The sequence below is a fragment of the Colletotrichum paranaense genome, assembly GCF_030867605.1.
Source record: "Colletotrichum paranaense strain IMI 384185 chromosome Unknown Scaffold_18.1, whole genome shotgun sequence".
Taxonomy (NCBI): domain Eukaryota; kingdom Fungi; phylum Ascomycota; class Sordariomycetes; order Glomerellales; family Glomerellaceae; genus Colletotrichum; species Colletotrichum paranaense.
The window spans coordinates 271,212-291,043 of NW_026848976.1; the positions used below are offsets into that span (position 1 = coordinate 271,212).

At 53.3% G+C, this 19,832-nt stretch overlaps 6 protein-coding genes across 6 annotated transcripts; 4 read left to right on the top strand and 2 right to left on the bottom strand.

Annotated features, from left to right (window-relative positions):
• Nucleotides 1–1,806: 1,806 nt before the first annotated feature.
• CPAR01_15152 (uncharacterized protein) lies at nt 1,807–2,193 on the top strand (the record flags this gene model as incomplete). The annotated part of the gene is made up of 2 exons (XM_060499401.1): nt 1,807–1,948; nt 2,015–2,193. 2 exons carry the CDS (start codon nt 1,807–1,809, stop codon nt 2,191–2,193), a joined length of 321 nt encoding a protein of 106 aa, XP_060341833.1.
• Nucleotides 2,194–4,750: 2,557 nt separating this feature from the next.
• Nucleotides 4,751–5,917, top strand: CPAR01_15153 (fatty acid hydroxylase superfamily protein; the record flags this gene model as incomplete). Its single annotated transcript, XM_060499402.1, has 3 exons — nt 4,751–4,998; nt 5,072–5,653; nt 5,713–5,917. 3 exons carry the CDS (start codon nt 4,751–4,753, stop codon nt 5,915–5,917), a joined length of 1,035 nt encoding a protein of 344 aa, XP_060341834.1.
• Nucleotides 5,918–6,897: 980 nt separating this feature from the next.
• Nucleotides 6,898–7,284, bottom strand: CPAR01_15154 (uncharacterized protein; the record flags this gene model as incomplete). The annotated part of the gene is made up of 1 exon (XM_060499403.1): nt 6,898–7,284. The coding sequence occupies one exon, from the start codon at nt 7,282–7,284 to the stop codon at nt 6,898–6,900; it is 387 nt and encodes a 128-aa protein (XP_060341835.1).
• Nucleotides 7,285–10,245: 2,961 nt separating this feature from the next.
• CPAR01_15155 (ribosomal L28e family protein) lies at nt 10,246–11,107 on the top strand (the record flags this gene model as incomplete). Its single annotated transcript, XM_060499404.1, has 5 exons — nt 10,246–10,297; nt 10,389–10,483; nt 10,553–10,576; nt 10,685–10,809; nt 10,927–11,107. The coding sequence occupies 5 exons, from the start codon at nt 10,246–10,248 to the stop codon at nt 11,105–11,107; spliced, it is 477 nt and encodes a 158-aa protein (XP_060341836.1).
• A 2,435-nt stretch (nt 11,108–13,542) lies between these two features.
• CPAR01_15156 (malate dehydrogenase) lies at nt 13,543–14,924 on the top strand (the record flags this gene model as incomplete). The annotated part of the gene is made up of 7 exons (XM_060499405.1): nt 13,543–13,555; nt 13,615–13,646; nt 13,721–13,831; nt 13,910–13,997; nt 14,057–14,516; nt 14,569–14,713; nt 14,784–14,924. The coding sequence occupies 7 exons, from the start codon at nt 13,543–13,545 to the stop codon at nt 14,922–14,924; spliced, it is 990 nt and encodes a 329-aa protein (XP_060341837.1).
• Nucleotides 14,925–15,390: 466 nt separating this feature from the next.
• CPAR01_15157 (MIZ/SP-RING zinc finger) lies at nt 15,391–19,477 on the bottom strand (the record flags this gene model as incomplete). Its single annotated transcript, XM_060499406.1, has 13 exons — nt 15,391–15,522; nt 15,590–15,679; nt 15,784–15,901; nt 16,032–16,655; nt 16,807–16,904; nt 17,239–17,454; nt 17,555–17,804; nt 17,854–18,079; nt 18,134–18,239; nt 18,313–18,620; nt 18,672–18,740; nt 18,792–19,073; nt 19,186–19,477. Coding segments are annotated over 13 exons (2,811 nt in total), but the record flags the coding sequence as incomplete, so codon positions are not given.
• Nucleotides 19,478–19,832: the final 355 nt, after the last annotated feature.

Below are 19,832 nucleotides of genomic sequence, written 5' to 3' on the forward strand. Positions count from 1 at the left end.
GGGGGGGGGGGGAGGGGGGGGAGGGGGGGGGGTTGGTGTTTATTTTGGGGGGGGGGGGCGGAAGGGAGGAGGGGCTGCGGGAGGGGAGAGGAGAGGGGGGGGGGGGGGGGGGGGGGGGGGGGGGGTAAAAGTGCGGGCAGGCAAGCAGGTGGCTAAGGTGTGACGGTAGGGTTGGGTATTGCAGAAGAAGGCAGTTTGGGGAGTTATCGTGAGATGCAGCGCTGCCGCAAGGAGATGCGCAACACGGAGATGCGGCCGACGAGGTGGCACCCACAACTGGCATGGCAGTGAGGCACCCACCAAAGCACCAGAGCACAAGCATCCAAGCACCCACTGGGCCAGGGCAAGCCGCACGGGGGGAGGGGTGGAAGAGGTGTGGATAACGCGTGCGTGGTACAGGGTTTGAGGGGGTGAAGCTGTGAACTGTGGATGGGTGGGCCATGGGTTGTGGTTGCGGGTGCGGGTGCAGATGCAGAATGTTCCATTGGAAGACGTGACGGGTTTCTTAGCTTTGAGGGCGGCTGCTGAGGAGCGAGGCACGGCAAGGGTTTAGCGAAAGGGGTGTGTGTGTGCGTGAGAGGAAAATAACTAGGTAACAGAGAGAGAGAGAGAAACAGGAGAGACAGAGGAGGGAACCTGAGTGAAAGGGGGGTCGATGCACGAAATGGAAATATCCGTGCCGTACTTACTTGCGTACAGTATAGCACGGAGTAGTATACAGGACGAGAGGCGTGTGGGTGTGATGACTGTGAGTGAGAGGGTTGTGTCCGTGGTGGATCGTCTGGTCTAGTATCCGCAGAGCAAAGATGGAAACGAGGGAGAGTTTGACGACGTCTGAGAACCGGGAGAACCTGCGTCAACCTTGCTGACTTATTAGCGGCCTAGCGCCTGCGCGTGTGCTTCAAGCCTCCCTGTTCTCTCCTACATACCTTCCTAACTTCCTTGAGGAGGGTTATCTGTACAGTAATGTAGATGGTAACGCAGTTTTCGTATATACGAGTGGTAAAAGGTGGTAAACCCGTACCAGAATACCGATAGGTTCCTGTCAGAGTAAACATTAGTTGCCGCTTCGGGATGTGACAATTCTTGGGTGGGCCAAGGTGAGAAGACGACATCTCACCTAGGTGATCTCGGCTCGTAGCCACACCGTATGGGTAGTTGTAGCCGCTCATCGAAGATACATTGACCAACATAAACCGCCCGGAGAGGACACTTTCCTCTCATCTCATAGTTGGGGCGCGGCGCGGAAATAATGAGTGATGAAGCCCCCCGCAGGCAATAAGGTTGGGAGGGCGACCAAGCATGTTGCGTTCTTCGTCCATCCACCCGCCGTGTCACACACACCAAGGATCATGGCCCTTGGCCTGTGCTGTGGCCCATCCTATCGTGCCATCCTACTCTTTACCATCCATGGAAGCTGCCGAAACGTTCCATACCCGTCGGGCTCGCTAGCCTTTGGATGTTGTCAGGTTCTAACTTTTCCTGACATGTACATACGAGAGGAAGAGGATGCCGAAGATGAGAAAAGGCAAAAACTTATTCCATCGGTATAGACCCACGTACAATTGGCAGGACCTTCGGCGACCCCCCCCCCCCCCGCGTCTCGGCATCGCCAACACAATGTCATGGAGGCATTCCCGTTGTCGCATGCATGCGCCATGCAATGCCATTATTAGCGCGATTACGGTGGTACCAGGCATTCATGAGCGCACACTACTGTGCAGTCCACACACAAAACTCTGGGGGACTTTGTTGGAGCTGTGGTGGTAGCACAGGTCTTGCCCCATTCCACACCCTCTCTTGACGATGATTTCTTTTTTCGCTTCGATTTCATTCCTTCTTCCTCTCTTGTACATATTCTGCTTATTGCTAGTACGCGCGCAAAACCACCCTATCGACAGGAATATGACCAGATTGATCAAAGTGCAACACACTATGCGTAGACATTGTCAGCGACCATATCAGGCCACACCACAAAGCTGCGGAAGCTGACAACAGCGGCTTGGGTCTGCAGATGAAGACGCCTCTTATTATGTCGCCGTGTCTGAAAGTTATGAACAGACAGAAAACACACGGTGGATCTCGATGAGCTGGAGGGAGGGGGATTTGTTTTCGAGCAACTCAATACTGTGTCTTCTTGACTACCATATCAATCGGCAGACCAAACGAAGCAGGCACAACAGGCTGCCTTAAGTTCCTGGCTACTTTGGCATGGTTGGAACCAGTCACCCTATTTCGTTAATCTGCATCAATCTTTTAAATCCCCGGTTGACATGCCACGACTACAATGTGTTCCGGACAGGTCCATCAGCTGTCGGCGGGTGTGCACCCTCTTTCGGAGTGAAGATCCAGACCGCTCAGGAGAGTGGCTGAGGCAAGAGGGTCAACAAGGAGGGGTGCGAAGCGCGGTTGGCGATGGCCGCATAATGAGGTGCCCCCCAACATCAGCTGGCGGTCCCGGGACAAACAAGGCGGCGGTTCTGGGTGCCTTAGCGTTGGGGTTTGAATATCGGAAGGGTAAGGTGAGTTCGGGTAGAATTAGAAAGCCCAAGCCGATTAAGCGGAGAAGGTACCTGGCTGAGGTAAGCAGCCCTGATGGGTCCATAGTGAGACTCGGTCAAGACGGTTCACCGAGCGATGAACCTTCCAGACGGGCCTGTAGTACCGCTGGCCGTCCTGAATCTTCTCCTGTTGGCGTATTTCCATTTACCACAGCATAAGCGGTCTAACAATTATACGCCAGGCATTCCGTTCGCTCATCAGGATAGAGAGATCGACGAGATGTTAATTCTTCCCTCGACGCTTCACTGTATCAAGGCTGAGAGGAAAGCACTGCTGATATACTTCCAGTTGGAGGCTCATCGAGCTGACTCTCGACAGGATAGACATAGAGTACGACCCCAGTCACTCCGCCGAAGCGCCGGTGCTCAATGGCCCACCTTCGACAGACACGCTTCGGTTTACCCTTCAACCGTCATTTTGCAGACGTTCGAGACACTCTTCGTGACCGTAGTGTACCATTCGCAGCAAGGGTGCGATGATCGGAACCCGCGTAAGAGTGACCTTACAACAAGCTGTTCCCCGTGCCAACATCCAATGTCTACTAGACCAGCTTTGAGAGCTTATCGCATCATCGAAAATTCTTCTGTACTGCAACACACCCAAAGGAAACCTTCGCAGTCTTGCGCTCTGTTCGGATCCCGAGAAAGCGGCATCAACGATCTGCCCCAAGCGCGTCGTCAATTCTTTATCAACACTGGCATCGCTTTCATCACGCCTGCCAACGCTTTCGCAATTGTCAGGCATGCCCGCTTGATCCAGCCTAGAATATGATGGATGGATCTACATATTTCGGGAGACCCTGCTGCCGATGACACAAAATTACACCAGGCTAGCTGGGCCCCGAAATCATTAATTGGCAATGTCGATGATGCAGAATTACCCTACAACGGTATTCAGATTGATAGGCTGGGTTTCGCCACTACTACCTCACATGCACCAAGGAATGGACCCTCAGTAGCTTCTAGGTATGCTGCACTGGTTGGCTGTCTTTGCATGTGAAACAAACAGATGGCACACACATAGAGATGGCACTAACCAACCTGCCAAAGCATCCAGATCTTGAGGCGCAAGTATCATCAAATCAGACCACCGCCCAACCACAGCGGCGGGACATTAGTAGATGACTTGACAGGAAACCGAATACGAGTCGGCTGCTTCTGATTCGCCAATGGGTTGTTGCGCCAGTGGGCTCCCTGGCCTTTCCACCTAATTTGAGCCAAAAGTCCAACGTCAAAAACTGGTCAACGCGGGTCCTGGAAAAGCCCATCCCGCTGGATCATGCGATTTTCCAAGTGACGAACTGCCCACTGGGACATTACCTCGGACGAGTCTTCATGGGCACAATGGGCTTGCGTACACCGACTCTTCCGAGTTTCGCAGTTGCCCACCCTTGACTGGAGATGAGTTAGATACAGTTAAAAGAAGGGCTCATCCCGCCCAGGGATATCTGCTACCCCTTCGTCGAGAGCTCGTTCGGCCTTGAGTTACAGCAACCCTTGCCATCTTGACGCCGTTTTTGTGTTCGATTGTCATCTCAGCTGGGCCTTACCCCCAAACCCTAAGATCGGGTACGTGCCAGTGTTGAGGGACCTCGATAGAAGCGTTGACAACCTTGACAACTTGAACCTTAGTGTTCTGGTCCCCTTTTTCTCTGAGCTTCGCCGTTCGACCAACATCCGCCATCTTCAGAGTATAAGCCATTGGCTGTCGACGTTGGCTCAGTCTCTCGGTGTCGGCACTTTGTCATTCGACCGCCGGCCTTGCAAACGTCGGACAAGCCCAGGGTGCAGTCTGCTACAAACTTCACAGCAATATCCTTGCCCAAGTCTTCTAGTGGAAGCTCTTACCGAACTGAAAGCAGTCGCTGCCGATCCCGCCCCTGGCTGTGTCCCCGTCGCTCGGAAGCCAGGCCCATTAAACCGGAGGTAAGGCGCATCTGCCCACCTTCTTATGGCCCCAGGATTTCTATTAAACATTCGATGATCTCAGACCCCACCGACTTATCCCGGCCGCGACCCTCGGCAACTTTGCGACCTCGATTCGTCTAGGACTTATAACCTGGATTCGTGCTGGTCCGTTGCGCATACGTGACCACCGGTCCTTCTCTCCTCAACTGCGATCGTTACTTTAGATATTGCCGCAGTAACCCTAGTGGCCATCCACCGATTGCTCTTCGATTCGACACATCATGGATGTCGTGCTCGAGATGGTTGACACCTTTGTTGGCGACCAGCTCTACGCCAAATTGCTTCCAGCCGGTTCAGCTCCTTATGACTTCCCTCACCACGCGAACGCCACGGCGCAACCGATCTCGACATGGCAGTATAAGCCCTCGACACAAATGCTCTACCTCGAGCCTTCCGAGGCCGCATATATGAGCGCCTGGCCAAGAGATAATATCTTCCGACAGTTCACATCTCTTTTCCTTGTCACATGGTACGTTGTTGCTACAGCTCCGCCACCCTCGCCGTGTTCCCGACCGAGCTCACAATACTGCGAACAATACCAGGTTCTTCGGCATCCTCAACTACTTTGTCTTCGCGACTCTATCGTACATCTTCATCTTTGACAAGAAGACGTTCAGCCACCCAAAGTTCCTCAAGAATCAGATCCGCCTCGAGATGAAACAGGCCAACATGGCCATGCCGGTCATGGCAATCTGCACCGCGCTCACCTTTGTCGCCGAAGTGCGCGGCTACTGCAAGCTCTACGATACCACAGAGGAGGGCCCCGGCCGTTGGTACGACTATGCGCAGTTCCCGCTCTTCATCCTCTTCACCGACCTGTGCATATACTGGGCTCATCGATGGCTACATCTCCCACTCGTCTACAAGCACCTTCACAAGCCTCACCACAAGTGGATCATGCCCTCGCCCTACGCCAGCCACGCCTTCCACCCCCTCGACGGCTTCGCGCAGTCGGTCCCGTACCACATCTACCCGATGCTGTTCCCTCTCAACAAGCTGGCATACGTCGCACTGTTTGTGTTTATCAACTTTTGGACAATTCTTATACACGACGGCGAGTACATTACCGACAACCCCATCATCAACGGCTCAGCGTGCCACACCGCCCACCACTTGTACTTCAAGTAAGTTTCTGACAACGTGAGAGACCCGAGAGCTTCGCACTTTCTAACAGACTTGGCAGCTACAACTACGGCCAGTTCACTACCCTCTGGGACCGTCTCGGCGGCACCTACCGCAAGCCCGACCTAGCCTGGTTCAACAAGAAGACCAAGATGGCCAAGGAGACGTGGGAGTCCAACATGAAGGAGATGGAAGACATCCAAAAGGAGGTTGAGGGCGACGACGACCGCCAGTACGTTGCCGCCGAGGCGAAGAAGACGAAATGAGAGCCAGTCTAAAGTGTGCTGGACACGCTCAGCGCATGAAGCCAGCCGCAAGTGAACAGCTGAAGAAATCACTTTCTAGATATTTGTAATACTTTGGCTCTTGCCATACCTTTGATTGTGTATATATATGAATCGGCTAAATAGAATGCCGGGCGCGATACGGACGGATGATGGTGATATAATGGGAGCGAAGCCATCTGACGGTCTGCAGGTATGGATGGACCCAGGGTATAATAGCTAGTAGCGCAACTGGACCCTCTAGATGTTCCAGAATGCCAACTCCAGAATGACATGAGGTTTGAAGGACACACTGGCAAATGTCGAGGAGAAGAAGGACTCAAGTGTCACATCTACCGGACTACCGGAAGCCCGTGCAGTCTCGTAGGATGGACAGGGTGAAAAGTTGGGTCACATAGTCAAAAAAAGGATGAATACGTGAAGGTAACAAGAGCGAAAATCCGTTGAAGCTGTATCACGCAAGCTCTACATTGACAGATAATACCAAAAGAAGACGCCGATCCATACCGGCGCAAAGAAGGCTTTGTCAGCCAGACCCTTGAAACGTCCACCACCGGGAAACCCAAGAACAAACAACATAGAAAAAGAAAGAGAAGGGTAAGAAAAGCTCGCTGCAACGCCTGTTTGCCCTAGGAAGCAGTGGAATGTCGAAGAGTTGATAAGCAGGGAAAAGTAGTCGGTGGCCTGTTTGGGCGCGTTAGAAGGATTTGTGGTTGTTGGAGGCGAAAGCTCGGGAATATTGAGTTATGCTCCGGTGCAAAGTGATCAGAAATGATCCTTTATGGTCATTTCCCTCCTCTCGAATGAGATATAATGGTGTAGTCGTCGGTAATTCGTATCGTAGTGCAAACATATGCTGCAAACGACGTTTTTCGCCTACCCGGTCTGTATCGGGTATCCCCTGGTCGCCTCTCTCATTCTCTCCCTCCTCTCTCTCTCTCGGTAGCTCGTGCATGCCTCGCCTAGCTGAACGTGACAGCCTTGGGATCCAAAGGCCTCCCATCCGGTCCGATACCGTTGGCCTTGAAGCGCTGCTCCATGTACACCCTGCGCGCGTCGTCGAACTTCATGCGGCGCTTCTTCATGATCTTGAGAATCTCCTTCTTGCTGCGATCGTCGAGCCCTGCGCGGCTATCGCCTGATTCAACGTTGCCCGCCAAGTCAAAGGTCGAGCTCGAGAGGCCGGCGTCGATGTCGCCGACGAAGGAGGAGGGCAGGCGGGAGTAGATGTAGTCGCGGCCGGGGATCGGGAGGTCGGGAACGAGGTGGAGCCAGTGGCCGCGGGTGAAGTAGAGGGCCGTTGCGGTGATGAGGAGGAGGAACGACACGGAGTAGAGGAGGTACGACATTTTGGACGACTTTCGCTTTCGAGGGCGCGGTCGAGATGGAATGACGTTGGGCTGGTCGCCGATACGCTGGTGTGGTTGCTTCGCAATCGCCGGCTGCTTAAGTGGCTAGGCTCCGAAAAGCTAGTAGTGGTGGTGATCGTCGTGGTTTAGAATGAACAGAACGGAAGGCAAGGGAAATGAATAGTGTGGAAAAAAGAAGTCACAAAGAGAATGGTGTTTTGGCGCAAACGGTCAGAGACTGCCGTTCGAAAGGATCAAAGGATCATGTCGGCACCTGCAGGGAGACAGACGGTCGCGTTTGACTCCAGAGCAGAGTGAGGTTATGCGGAATGGAAGTGTAAGTGGTGAAGTTCGGCGACGAGCCAGGCGTACCGACCGACGTACGATGATGTGGAGGTGCAGTGGTGCGGGCTGCGTAAGTGCGCTGGACACTAACACTACCCAGGCTCCCCAGTTGGCCTCTTTCGGAAATGGGAGAGAGCCCTCAGGGACTCAGCGTCGCTGAAGGTGGACTCGGGCTGTCACTGCCCCCCGTAATCCCGTCTGATCCTGCAGCTTTTGGACTTCCATGGGGATCCACTTACTAAGGTCGGGCTTGGAGCATTCGAAGGCGTACTACGTACGTAACTTGTAAGGCTTGGGCGCAGGGCAAGCGCAGGGTACCGTGGCAGGGGCCTGGGCCGCCAGGGAGACCGTTACGGATGCCGACGGGCAAGCTTCCATTTGCATCACGTGAATACTTCCGCCCCCGCCAGCTGGGCCACGGGACGTGCTGAAGCTGCCATGTATCCGTACCTTCCACGACGAACAAAGCTGGAGACCAGTAAATGATCTCAGGGCCGACTCAGTCCTTACATTGCGTTCCTGGTCTTCATTGTATGTGACTATGTCAAGGTCGGTGAAGACTCTACATGAGTTACTTCAACTACCTTATCTGTGGACATGCTCTTAATACCACTCTTCGTGGTTGAGGCCACGCAACCAGGAGGTGAAAGGCAATTTCCATGACACGCGTAACTAAGGCTTCTGCATAAGAGAGTCCCAAGAGGTACCCCAAAGCTCGGCCCCTGGAAACTTGATTATCCCGGTAGCTGGGGCTCACCGGCGCTCGCAACTTGGATACCTTCGTCCGGCCTGAGAAAGGCGGCAGCCTCCGATGAAGGTTTGCTCTTGAAGAGCGAATGTACCTCAGCTTCGGCGCCTACATAGTAAATGTCCATACTTTTTTTGTAGACAGTGTTGCCTAAATGTCCAATGATAGAGTAGCTGTATCTATATCATACAGTATTCCATCGCTTGTCTCAACCTGAATGGTGTGGGGGGGGGGGGGGGTTGCTCCCAAAAGCAACAGAGCTATTCTGACATACTGCCTGTGAAATAATTCGAGTTCTAGAGATATCCGGTGGGTTTCGAACATATAGGTGTAATCAGCAGTTGGACCATACATGTCATGGTCACGATGTGGAACCGATATTATGTCGAAACGGTAGCTTGCTGGGATAACATGACGATTACATACCCGCAGACGAGAGGTGTTGCCATAAGATCATTTCCCATATAGATAGACCTTGCCTCTAGATGGGAAATCAATGGTGTGAATAATGTAACTTCATAGTCCCGCAGTAGAGCGATACTGTGTATTTAAGAGTGAAAAGCCCCTTAAAAGTGCCCATGAGGCAACCCGCTTTGTCGCCGTTATCCTTCTGGATGGCTCACGAACGAGAATATCGTCGACTAACATGATGAGATGATGTAACAATATGGAATAAGTTCTGAAAGAAGACGGCGATCCAGGTGAGAGCCACAGACCGGCGACTTTTACCTGCTTGGCATTGTGCACGTATACAAAGACGAATCATTCTGTCGAGCCAGATGGTGAAGTGAGCTAGAGTACCTACCTTGGCAGTGCATCTCATAGACGAATTCGACTGCCTTGCAGTGGAGGATCGACAATGGATATGCAGTGCCTTAAATACCTTAGGATTGGCAAAGTTGGCCTCTTTGTCAACGTACTATACCCGTTGTAATGAAGTACTACACAAGAGACTGGATAAATGCGCCCATACAAGACCAATGATTTTTCATGAGAGGATAAGATGCTATGGCCTGGCGTTGGGATGTGCCTACCGGATATGTAGGCTGGACCCGATGGCATGACATCGAGCCGAATGATGGATTTATATAAATCACTTGAACGGTAACCATTAGCTACACTCAGTACTAAAGCATTGATAGTCAGCGAAGATTCTCCGGAGATATGCCTAAACTTTAGGCACTTCAACACCATGGAGTGTGTCGTTACTAGATGTGCGGTTCACCTTTGTACCTCGGATTAATACCATAAATATTTCGCCCGTTGAGTTGACCGATCTAGGCCGTAATTCAAACATGCTATCAATTAGGAAATCAGGACATACTAGAAATAGTATAGAAAAGAAGGCCAAACATTACAGGCCTTATCCAAGGACCGCGCTTTATGATATACTATCTTGATATTAGCTTGCAATTGTCAAGTTTTTGAGCTTAGCCACATATGTTGGAAGAGACGCAATACTCGACTTTCTGAATCCTGAACCGACCAAAAAAGAGCTTGAGCCTACCGCGTACTAGTACATTTGATAATTGAGTTCGTGTAGTTGGAAATACGTAATCGCAATTGCGGTCGACTTATATGACGAGGACGAGGTTGTACTTCGAGCCGGTTCAGGATGCAACTGCACCGCCATCACCAGCCACATCCAGACTGGCCCGCCGGGGAGGGCTTTTGTGCCCCGGAGGGGACTCGGTGTGGCGTCGCCGATGAAATGAGTGGACCCAAGAGACGCTAGTCCGCAAAGCGACTGCTAAGCGATAGCCCACACATTCAATTCAGGCCATTGAATTCTACGAACACGCAGACCGGCATCAGAGCAATCGTGAAGGTATTCATCAACCATTCCGTGATCCCTCAAATCAGTCAAAATGGCCGCCACTCTGCCCAACGTTTCCGCCGACCTGATCTGGGAGGTCGTCCGTAAGTTTCACCGCGGCGCCCGGCTGTCAGCGATGCCGAACTCGATCTGAATGCGCAATTTTGCTCACACCTGCTTGTTTTCTCGATACAGGCGCCCAGAATGCGTTCCTGGTCAACCGCAACGACGCCGGCGGTCTCCAGCTCTCCCGCGACCCCCTTAACCTGGTCAACAAGCACTCCCGCAAGGTATGTTGGGATCGAATCGTCAGAATACTGGCGGGGCTGAAGGGCATCTTTGGCTAACTTGTATCGCAGTACGCCGGTTTCGTCAACGACAAGGTACGATTACACCCCAGGCCGATCGAACTCGATATTCCTCCCTCGCTCGAACGATTCGATCCTTCGCAACATCACGTAGCACAGAGATGACTGACATGTGACGAGTAGGCCATCGGCGTTGTCCCCAACGAGAAGGGTGGTGTCAAGGTGATCAGCAAGAACCAGAAGAACTTCAACAAGCCCTCCAAGGGCTACACCGAGGTCACCTACGGCGGCAACAAGTCTTCCCGCAAGTGAGTTTTGGACCACCGCTACAACCACAAACTTGTTGTCGTAATGCGGCACATGGAACGGGGCAAGCACGAGGATTCAGGAGAACAAACAGATGACTGACGGCTGTCGAACCATAGGACCTACTCCGCCGTTGCCCGCCAGGCTGCCGCCGGCGGCTACCGTGGCGACCTCCGCGAGGCCGCTGTCCAGCGCGTCTCTGCCATCCGCCGCTCCCAGCGCGCCGTCAAGGCCACCCCCGAGAAGAAGCCCCGCGGTGTCAAGGCCAAGGCCGCCGCCGCCGCCGAGGCTGAGGCATAAATGTTGAGATGCTGATTTAGCGGGACGAAAAAAGAGAAAGAAACAGGCTTGGTTTGGGCGTTACGTCGAGCAAATAGAGAATACCTTTTTGAGGGACACAGGCGAAACAAATCAAAAGCTTGAGTCAAAGGCCACAAAATAATGACTGGGACTGGTTTTTCGTTTGCTCCAAACGAGTGCTGCTGCTTCCCCCCTTCGCATTTCATGCCATGCGTGTGAGGGATTTGTGAGGCTCTGGGCCAACGACTTGGGAGGGCGATGATGATGATGCATGTTGAAGTATACCTTATCTTATGCCATGACGCGCGCCTGCACAGAAAGGGAAAGCTCGGAGTGGGAGTGGAGTGAGGGTGATCGAAGAGGCCGACATCGAGATAGCACAGTAGCCGGACTACGGGTCATGGTGTTGTCGATGCCGTGGTCCTCGGCCCTTACCCGGAGTTGCCCGACTAGAGTAGAGAGCGAATTCCTGCTGAACCTCGGGACCACGGGCAAGCATCGGAATGTCGAGGGTGTCATTCCGGCTTGAGCCATACCATCTTCCTACGTTGCCCCCCAAAAGTATTGTGTAGTGAAGCGGTATATTGATTGCAGTTTGTTGTTGGAGTGTTGATGAATGATGAAAGACAGGGACGCTTCTACGTCTTGCACGGAGTAAGTCTTCGCCGACATTGACCTGATCGAGATACGTGGAATGGCACCTGCGCATACATGGCGGGGTAATTTTGCCAGCCGGGGTTGCATAGGTGCTCCTAACATGGCATTTCTAACACAACGGTACGTACTCTTGATATTGTGAATAATTCGTGCCGCAGTGTAGGTAATTCTTACATCTTCCATGAGCAAGATCTTAACCTCGTAGAAGCAACGATGAGTGAATATGTATTTTTAGTGAGCTATTCGCCCGCCCAAACACCACAGACAGGGCCCGTAGGTTATGTTTTGCCCAGCTGTCTCATCGCCGAGGATAATGATAGCTATCACGATCTGAAGCATGTCACAGGCTTCCCATAGGAATAATGGGGCCCGTCTTTGTGTTAGGCTCTTGTTTCTACCGTTCCCACACCCGAGTTTTGGCTATACATAGGAACGAGCTACCCCTGGAGCTCGGGACATCGGGACATCGGGACGAGGACGGGGGACCGTTCATCAGCAGGAAAACATCGGAAGGCATTGGTCCAGCTGGCCGGGAGTTGACGGGGGAGATCGAGCCTCGAATTACCGTGTTAGCCTCGTCCGTCTCTCACATGCATCAGACCGGAGGTGAATGGCGAACAAAACGGGTTGACGACGGATGTTGCAATTGGTTGCAGGACGTTGGTGGCAGGGGATTGGCGCAATCGATGCTAAGTATTGAGCAAGCACTGGGCAGTGGGCGGGAAACATCCAGAGCACCTAAGGTAGGTACCTGTAGAATGTATCTTTATCTTTCCTTCAGCGACTGCTTCCATGGGCTGGGCGTGTCTCAGTGGCCGCCTTTGTTTGGGTCGAATGACGAGGTATCTGCGACAGCTATTCCCTGGTGCGGCAAGCCGGAAGGTACCTTACACTCGCTCCTCTCTTTGTCCACTCTGCAGCCCGAGACAGCGGCAGCAGCAGCATCAGCAGGGCCAGCGAGCAAGCAGCAACGCAGCAACTGGTCCGGCTAATAAAGCACCGCAACCGCGCAAGTATAAGCTACGGGATCGGGCTTGCTGGGTGCAGCGGCGCAGTACATGAGGTACAATGCCGTAAGGTAACTACACGCGCAGTGCTGCTGTCGAGTCGCTTTTCTGCGCATTACTGGCGCCTGCCGCCGCTACCACCTCACCTCGAGGAGCGATGGAGGAGCGTGCAATAGCTACAATGGAAACTTGAACTCCCCGTGCCTGCCCTGCCTCAGGAGCGGCCCCCCATGGTCCCCTTCTCACCCCTCCAAGTTGCCCCTCTTTTTGACCCCTCCATCCAATGACACAGGCAAAGTCCCACGGAACGAGGGGTGGGAAACCAAAGGTCGCAATTCTCCCCGCGGTTGAACCTACGTCCCCGCCGACAGCCTCCGGACTAGGTATCAGCTGGCTCAGACTACTTCTACGTAACCTTGGCTCGGTTTACTTCTCCTCTCTTGCTCTCCCTTTTCATACTAAAGCAAACGATCTCCCGCTCTTGTGAGATTCATCTTCATACATCTTCCATCTTACCAGCAAAACCTTCAGTTTACGTGACTACTGTACGTTTGACGATGACCTCTCTCTCCCCCTCACCTTAGTACTTGACAAGCTTGGATAATTGTAGCGAGAGCTCCCCACACTTGGTCTCGTACCATGCGCCAGAGCTCGACATGTTAAGCGAGCAAAGCTCCAAGATCACCCCGCTAATCCGCGAGAACCCCTCAGGCCACCCTCCTCCTTCATCCATCTCCTTTCTCAAACCGAATAACAAGAATCACAATCAAAATGGTCAAGGCCGGTATGTTCCCACCACCTGAGACTATCGCGCAAAGCCTCGTCAATCTAATCATTTCTTAGTTGTTGCTGGCGCCTCCGGCGGTATTGGACAGGTACAGTGAATCCGGAACCCCGCGTGGTCAGCAAATAACGTTCGCATTGCTCACCACCAACCTGTCTACTCTAGCCTCTGTCCCTCCTCCTCAAGCTCTCTCCCCTCGTCGATGAGCTTGCCTTGTACGATGTCGTCAACACCCCCGGCGTCGCCACCGATCTCTCCCACATCTCTTCCAATGCGGTACGTTTCATCGCAGTCTCAATTGTCTCGTGGCACCCGTAGTACCGATAGCTTGCTAAACAGAGATGCCGCAAACAGAAAATCGCTGGCTACCTGCCCAAGGATGATGGCGCCAAGGCCGCCTTCAAGGATGCCGATATCATCGTCATTCCCGCTGGTATTCCTCGTGAGTTACACTTGCGGAGCCTCGTCAGCTGCTTCTTTCTAACGGCAAATCCACTCTAGGCAAGCCTGGCATGACCCGCGACGATCTCTTCAACATCAATGCCGGTATCGTCAAGGGCCTCATCGAGGTTGCGGCCGAGGTCGCCCCCAAGGCCTTCATCCTTGTCATCTCCAACCCTGTCAACTCCACCGTCCCTATTTCCGCCGAGGTTCTGAAGGCCAAGGGCGTCTTCAACCCTCAGCGTCTGTTCGGTGTCACAACTCTCGACATTGTCAGAGCCGAGACCTTCGTTGCCGAGATCTCCGGCAAGTCCACCAGCGAACTCAATGTTCCCGTTATTGGCGGTCACTCCGGCGAGACCATTGTTCCCCTCTTCAGCAAGGTCAAGCCTTCAGTGTCCATCGCCGACGACAAGTACGATGCTCTCGTCAACCGTGTCCAGTTCGGTGGTGACGAGGTTGTCAAGGCCAAGGACGGCGCTGGTTCTGCCACTCTCTCCATGGCCTACGCTGGCTACAGGTAAGAAATCGGACGCTCGACAACTTAAAGGTCAGGGACTGACGTGTGATAGATTCGCCGAGAAGGTCCTCAAGGCCCTTAAGGGCGAGAAGGGTCTTGTTGAGCCTAGCTACGTCTACCTCCCCGGCGTTCCCGGCGGCGAGGAGATTGCCAAGAAGACCGGCGTCGACTTCTTCTCCGTTCCCATCGAGCTTGGCGTAAGTTGCACAGCATTCCATCCTGTCCCCTGTTCAAATCTAAACGGATCCAACACTGACATATTCGTAGCCCAACGGTGCTGAGAAGGCCATCGACATTCTTGGCGACATCACAGAGAAGGAGCAGAAGCTTCTGGAGGCTGCGGTTGCAGGATTGAAGGGCAACATTCAGAAGGGTGTCGAGTTCGCCCACAAGGCTCCCCAAAAGTGATTCCCCCCTTTGTACACTTGTTTCCAGTAACAGCCCCCGACCCCCTCTCGAGGAAGCCGCATGACAACAGCTTCCAACAATGTAGCCAAAAAAAAATGGTGATAGATGAAATACAACCGAGGGAGAATTATGGCTGATCGACTCTTCTTTTTCCTAGGCTGTGAGGTGTTATTGGTCTCGCAAGTGTATGGTTGACCAGCGTATATAACACCAGCTGGGATTCTCTTGAGTCCGCGTACGTAGGGCAACGGCGTCGGTAGTTTTGGATATGGCGATAATTGCTGCTGGTTTATAATTGGAGTAAGACACCTTGGGCATCAACTCGAATGACCAGATCTTTGGTCGATACTCTGCAAAAAGTCTAAACTCTTTTAACGCTTGCATGCTGTGTCATTGACACTTCTCTATGGTTTCCCCACGCGCCATTTGTTTGGGACAGGGGCTTCTTGATACGTGAAGTTGGGTATTATGTGCTTGACGGCAGGGTCTTGATTTGGAAAATAGCTGCCGGTAGCTCGTTGGTCTCGGCTTGGACGGTTGCGTTGATACCTAACGCCGCTAGCGCTCCGCGCACAATCCCGCACGGGAACCAGAGGAACTGTAGCCAGACAAGTCAGCACCCTGTAGGTCATCATATTGATAGATCGGCGTGGGTTTAGACGTACTGGCTGTGCCCGAACAACCGCCTGTCCGCCAGCTTCTGTACTCATTCTCGAGAAAGGTTTGAACGAGTTGTCTGTCAGTACGTAAACGCCCTATTCCAACGGACTAGATCAGCCACCCAATTCCCAAGTCGCTTGTCTGGAGCGTCGCCCTTGACCAGGCCTTCCGATAGGTAGAGGGGATATCGCTGACGTACCCTGTGATTTGTCTTGAGGTTGTCAATCTGTTTTCTAAACACAAGCGACCAAAGATCCTTGCAGACAAACTTGATGACGTCGAGCGTATCGTTGAATCGTGGCCGGTCTCTCGAGAATCTGAACACCAAGTTCATAGACCGTCAGCTTCCAATCGTTGTAAAATCCCAATACTGTGTCTTCGTCCCCCCTTGCTATCGCCAAAGGCGGCGCACAGAGGAAGAGGAGGGAGGCACAAGAGGAAACGTACCTCTCAACAAGCCCCTGCCCAACACGATATCCCAGCGTCTCAAGCCGATAAAACACCGCATCCCGCTCCTCGTCCTCATCCAGCTTCCTGACTGTGCTCCCGCCCGCAGCCCCGTCCGCGCTCGACGGCGCAGCACCTCCGTCGGCCCCCCCGCCCTGACTGTGGCTCACCGTCGACAGCGCGTCAGCTGAAGCACCTCCTCCTGCAGCGGCAGCGCCCCCACCGGCACTATTCGCATCAGTCGGCGCGGCTTCGAGGTCTCTCGTCACGCGAAAGGCCATGGGCACGAGCTCGATGAGGAGGAAGTCGAGACAGGAGGAGTTAAGGAAGGAGGCCGACGGGTCCGTGGCGTTGTACGGCGGCATGACGCTTTCGAAGGACATGGCTTCTTGCTGGCTGGGAAGCTGATTGTGGTATGGGCGTGGAAGAATAGTCGCTATGGTTCCTGGCTTCGTCGAGGAGGGTTTCGCGCGGTTATTGGCTCTCTCGAGTATGGTTCGTTTGTCTGTGTGGGGCTCGATTGCGATGCAAGCTTGGTGTTGATCCAAGGCAATGGAGACTAGGCAGCGAAGTTCGTAAGAGTCAGTTCGGCGTGGAATCAGAGATGACGTTGATGCAATGGCGCTTGAAGGAAATCGCAGGAGCAGTTTTGGACACTGTTTCGTCGAGGCCAATGTGCGGTTCAAGGTAGGTAGCAGGTAGCTGGAGGCGGATGAACGATTGAAGCCGCTACCTAGGTAGGTAGGTACCTGAAAGAGCGAGGTCGGGCACGTACCTGATTTGACATGGAACGCCGTGGAGCTGGCCTCTAAGCTCTTCAGGGTCCACCCACCAGAGCTCCAATTCCGATTCGACAGGGATTACAGTAGACAACTTGCACGTTATGTTGGCACACGATCACGGACGGGTAATGATGGACGTAGACGAAGAGGAGAGTCCTCAGAGTGATTTCATCTCATTATACGGATGTGATATCCGTAGCGTAGTGTTTGGTATTTGTATCCCTCGCTTTCCTAAGGTACCAAACTGGCAAAGTTTCTGAGGCATCTACCTCACATCTAAGTAGAGCTTTGCTCAGACGCCTGCTATCGCCCTGATTCATGCCTTTGGCATAAGGCTGTTGGGGCTGTTGGAATATGTTTTGCCTCCTAAACGCCTGGACAGCTATCCATCCGTCCCTTTCCACGCCCAAAGAAAGAACACATACATGAGCCACAAATCCGCCTTCGTTAGGTAGGGAAGTATGTACGTGCTGATTGAGGCGGCTAACCTCATGCTCCATATCTCGCAGCTCGTTGATAGAGATTGCCGGGGTGGCCTCCTCAAAACATGCTGCTACTGTAACCATTGCTGTTGTAGTTACTCGATCCCGGCCCCTGTAGTTGTTGCCGCTTCGGAGGCGGTGCGGCTGGCTCATCATCGTCTGATAGGGTCAGGTCTATTGTCACCCTATCCGAATGCAGTCTCTTGGCGCTTGTTGTGGCCACGCCCCGCGGCATCGTCGAGCTTTCTCGAGACATCACCGTTGTCGTCGGAGTTGCCGTGCTGGCGACTGACCGGTTGGGAGTTTCGAAGTTTCGACTGCGAACTGGGTTGACCTCCACGATACCCCAGTCGTCGTCGTCGTCATCATCGTCTTCGTCAACAAGGCCGCTTCCACCATTGGTCGGCCTGTTCTCGGCCTGTCCTGTGTTCACTCGCCACTGTCCGTCTGGTTCAATGGTGACTTGATCTAGGGACTTTGATGTGTTCGCTAGGATGTCTCTTACGTACCTTCGACGGATGTTAGCTAGAAATCGTGGGGGCGATACATGGGACTTACTCGTCAACGGCCAGCTGTGCGTATGGCGCCGGTTTATTGCAAATCGGGCAAAGCCACTGAGGGCCCTGCTCTTGCAATTGGAGGTACGACGTTGCGTCGAAACATTGGATGTGCGAACAGTTGACAGAGCGGCACGGGACATCAAGACGCATGTAGGATAGAGGACACTTAAGAGACAGGACTTGAGATGTCGTAACGATATCTGTATCCGCCGCTTTCTTGCTGACTGGAGGGTTTTAGTCTCTTGTTGATAATATTGGAGTAAAGCGGCAAAACGTACTCTCCTCAATCACCTTGTTTTTGGGGATCTTCTGCCCCTTCTTGATGTTGTCGGCCAGGTCCTGCGCCGAGGTGATACGGCAGACGTTCAGGACAAGATAGAATTTCTGCAAACAAATTAAGTGTCAGCGGTAAAAGACGGAGCAGGGTATTGAGATTCGTAAATCTGAGGCAACCCACCTTTTGAGTCAATGCATAGGTGAACTCAACGAGATTTCTGTTGTCATTTTTCAGACGCAAATAACTCGTAATGTCGACTGGCCTTGTCGAGCCTGGCTTGTTCTTCAAGCCTCTGAGATTCGCCTTGACCTCATTACCGTTGACCTTGATCTCCGACTGATGGGGAAACGCGATATCCTGGACGCCATTGCTATCTCCGGCGCAGAAGACCATGATGCGTAGTGACTTGTCATCGAGAACTCTGTTCAGATTGAGATTATCGCTGACTTTGACTGGAATCGAGACCATGTTCCTATGCTGGCTCATAGCTGATTGGGAAATTAGCAACGACCAAGATGAAACATGAAATGGCGACCTACCCTCGCACGAGCGCACATCGCCGACCCGGAACTGGATCTCGTAGAAGGGACTGTTCTTGAAAGAGAGTCCTGCATCAAAGTTAGGCGTTTGTTCAAAGGACTTTTGAGGGAATGACGTACCGCTTGATCCATACCCGGGCAGCGCAGGGCCATTCGCACCGCTGGGGCGGGCATTGCGCCCCCAGTATTGGTCTTGCCGCATCATTGACACTGGCGGAGTCGCTGTGGCGGGACGTCCACTCTTTTGAGAGGCGGGCGAAGCGGAGGAGCCGGTCCTTGTGGTCTCGATGCTTCGTTGGATTTGCTGGAAGCGAGTCGCGTCGCTGTTCTTGAAGGCTTCTTCGATAGCTGACGGACAAAAGATGTTAGCCTTTGGTCGTTCTGAGAAGCAAACTTCGCTGCCTGGAGCAATGCTCAGACACGACAGCGCCCGTGAAACAGCTGGAGCCAGAGAAGGGGCGCAAAAGGAGGTATCTCAGGCGGCCGAAAGGGCTCAAGAAGGAAAAGTACTCACCACTGACGATGCGACTTTGCAGAGCCGCCTTAACGCCGCTGCTAGTGAGCCCGTTGAGCTGACAAATTTGGGATAATTGGCGGTTCAGAAGCTGGTTGCTGTTCACCAGCTTGACCAGAGCCTGGAGCTCATGCCTCTGTATGGAGGTCATGGTTCTCGGGCGAGGTGAAAGGGTTGTGGTGGTGTCTTCGGTGACGGCCTCATGAAGGTTCGCAGGTGCGACGTCGGATCGACTTCGGTCGTTGGTACCTAGAGGCGCCGTCGACAGGCCGTGGGGGTAGGTGGCGGATACCTGTCTGCGTCAAAGTCGTCGGCCGAGGAATGGGTGGAAAGCAAAGAAGAGAAGGAGAACGACAGGCCTCAAGTGAAAATAACAGTCATGGGCGCGACCACACGAGGCAGGAGCGACGAGGCTCGTGGTGCGCGCCGACAGGCAAGAGCCAAAAGTGCGTGGGGAAGTTGCAGTCGGGTCGGTCGAGGAAGGCAAGGGCAGGGTAGGTAGCTCCCGTCCCGTACTGCTCGGTGGGTTGGTGGTGGTGGTGGCGGCTCTGCTGCTGCGCTGCCCTTCCCGTCTTTTTTTTTTTTCCTTCTTCACTCTCGGCTTTGTGATAATGGAGACAGGCAGAGGGATATACCAATGTTCCCAA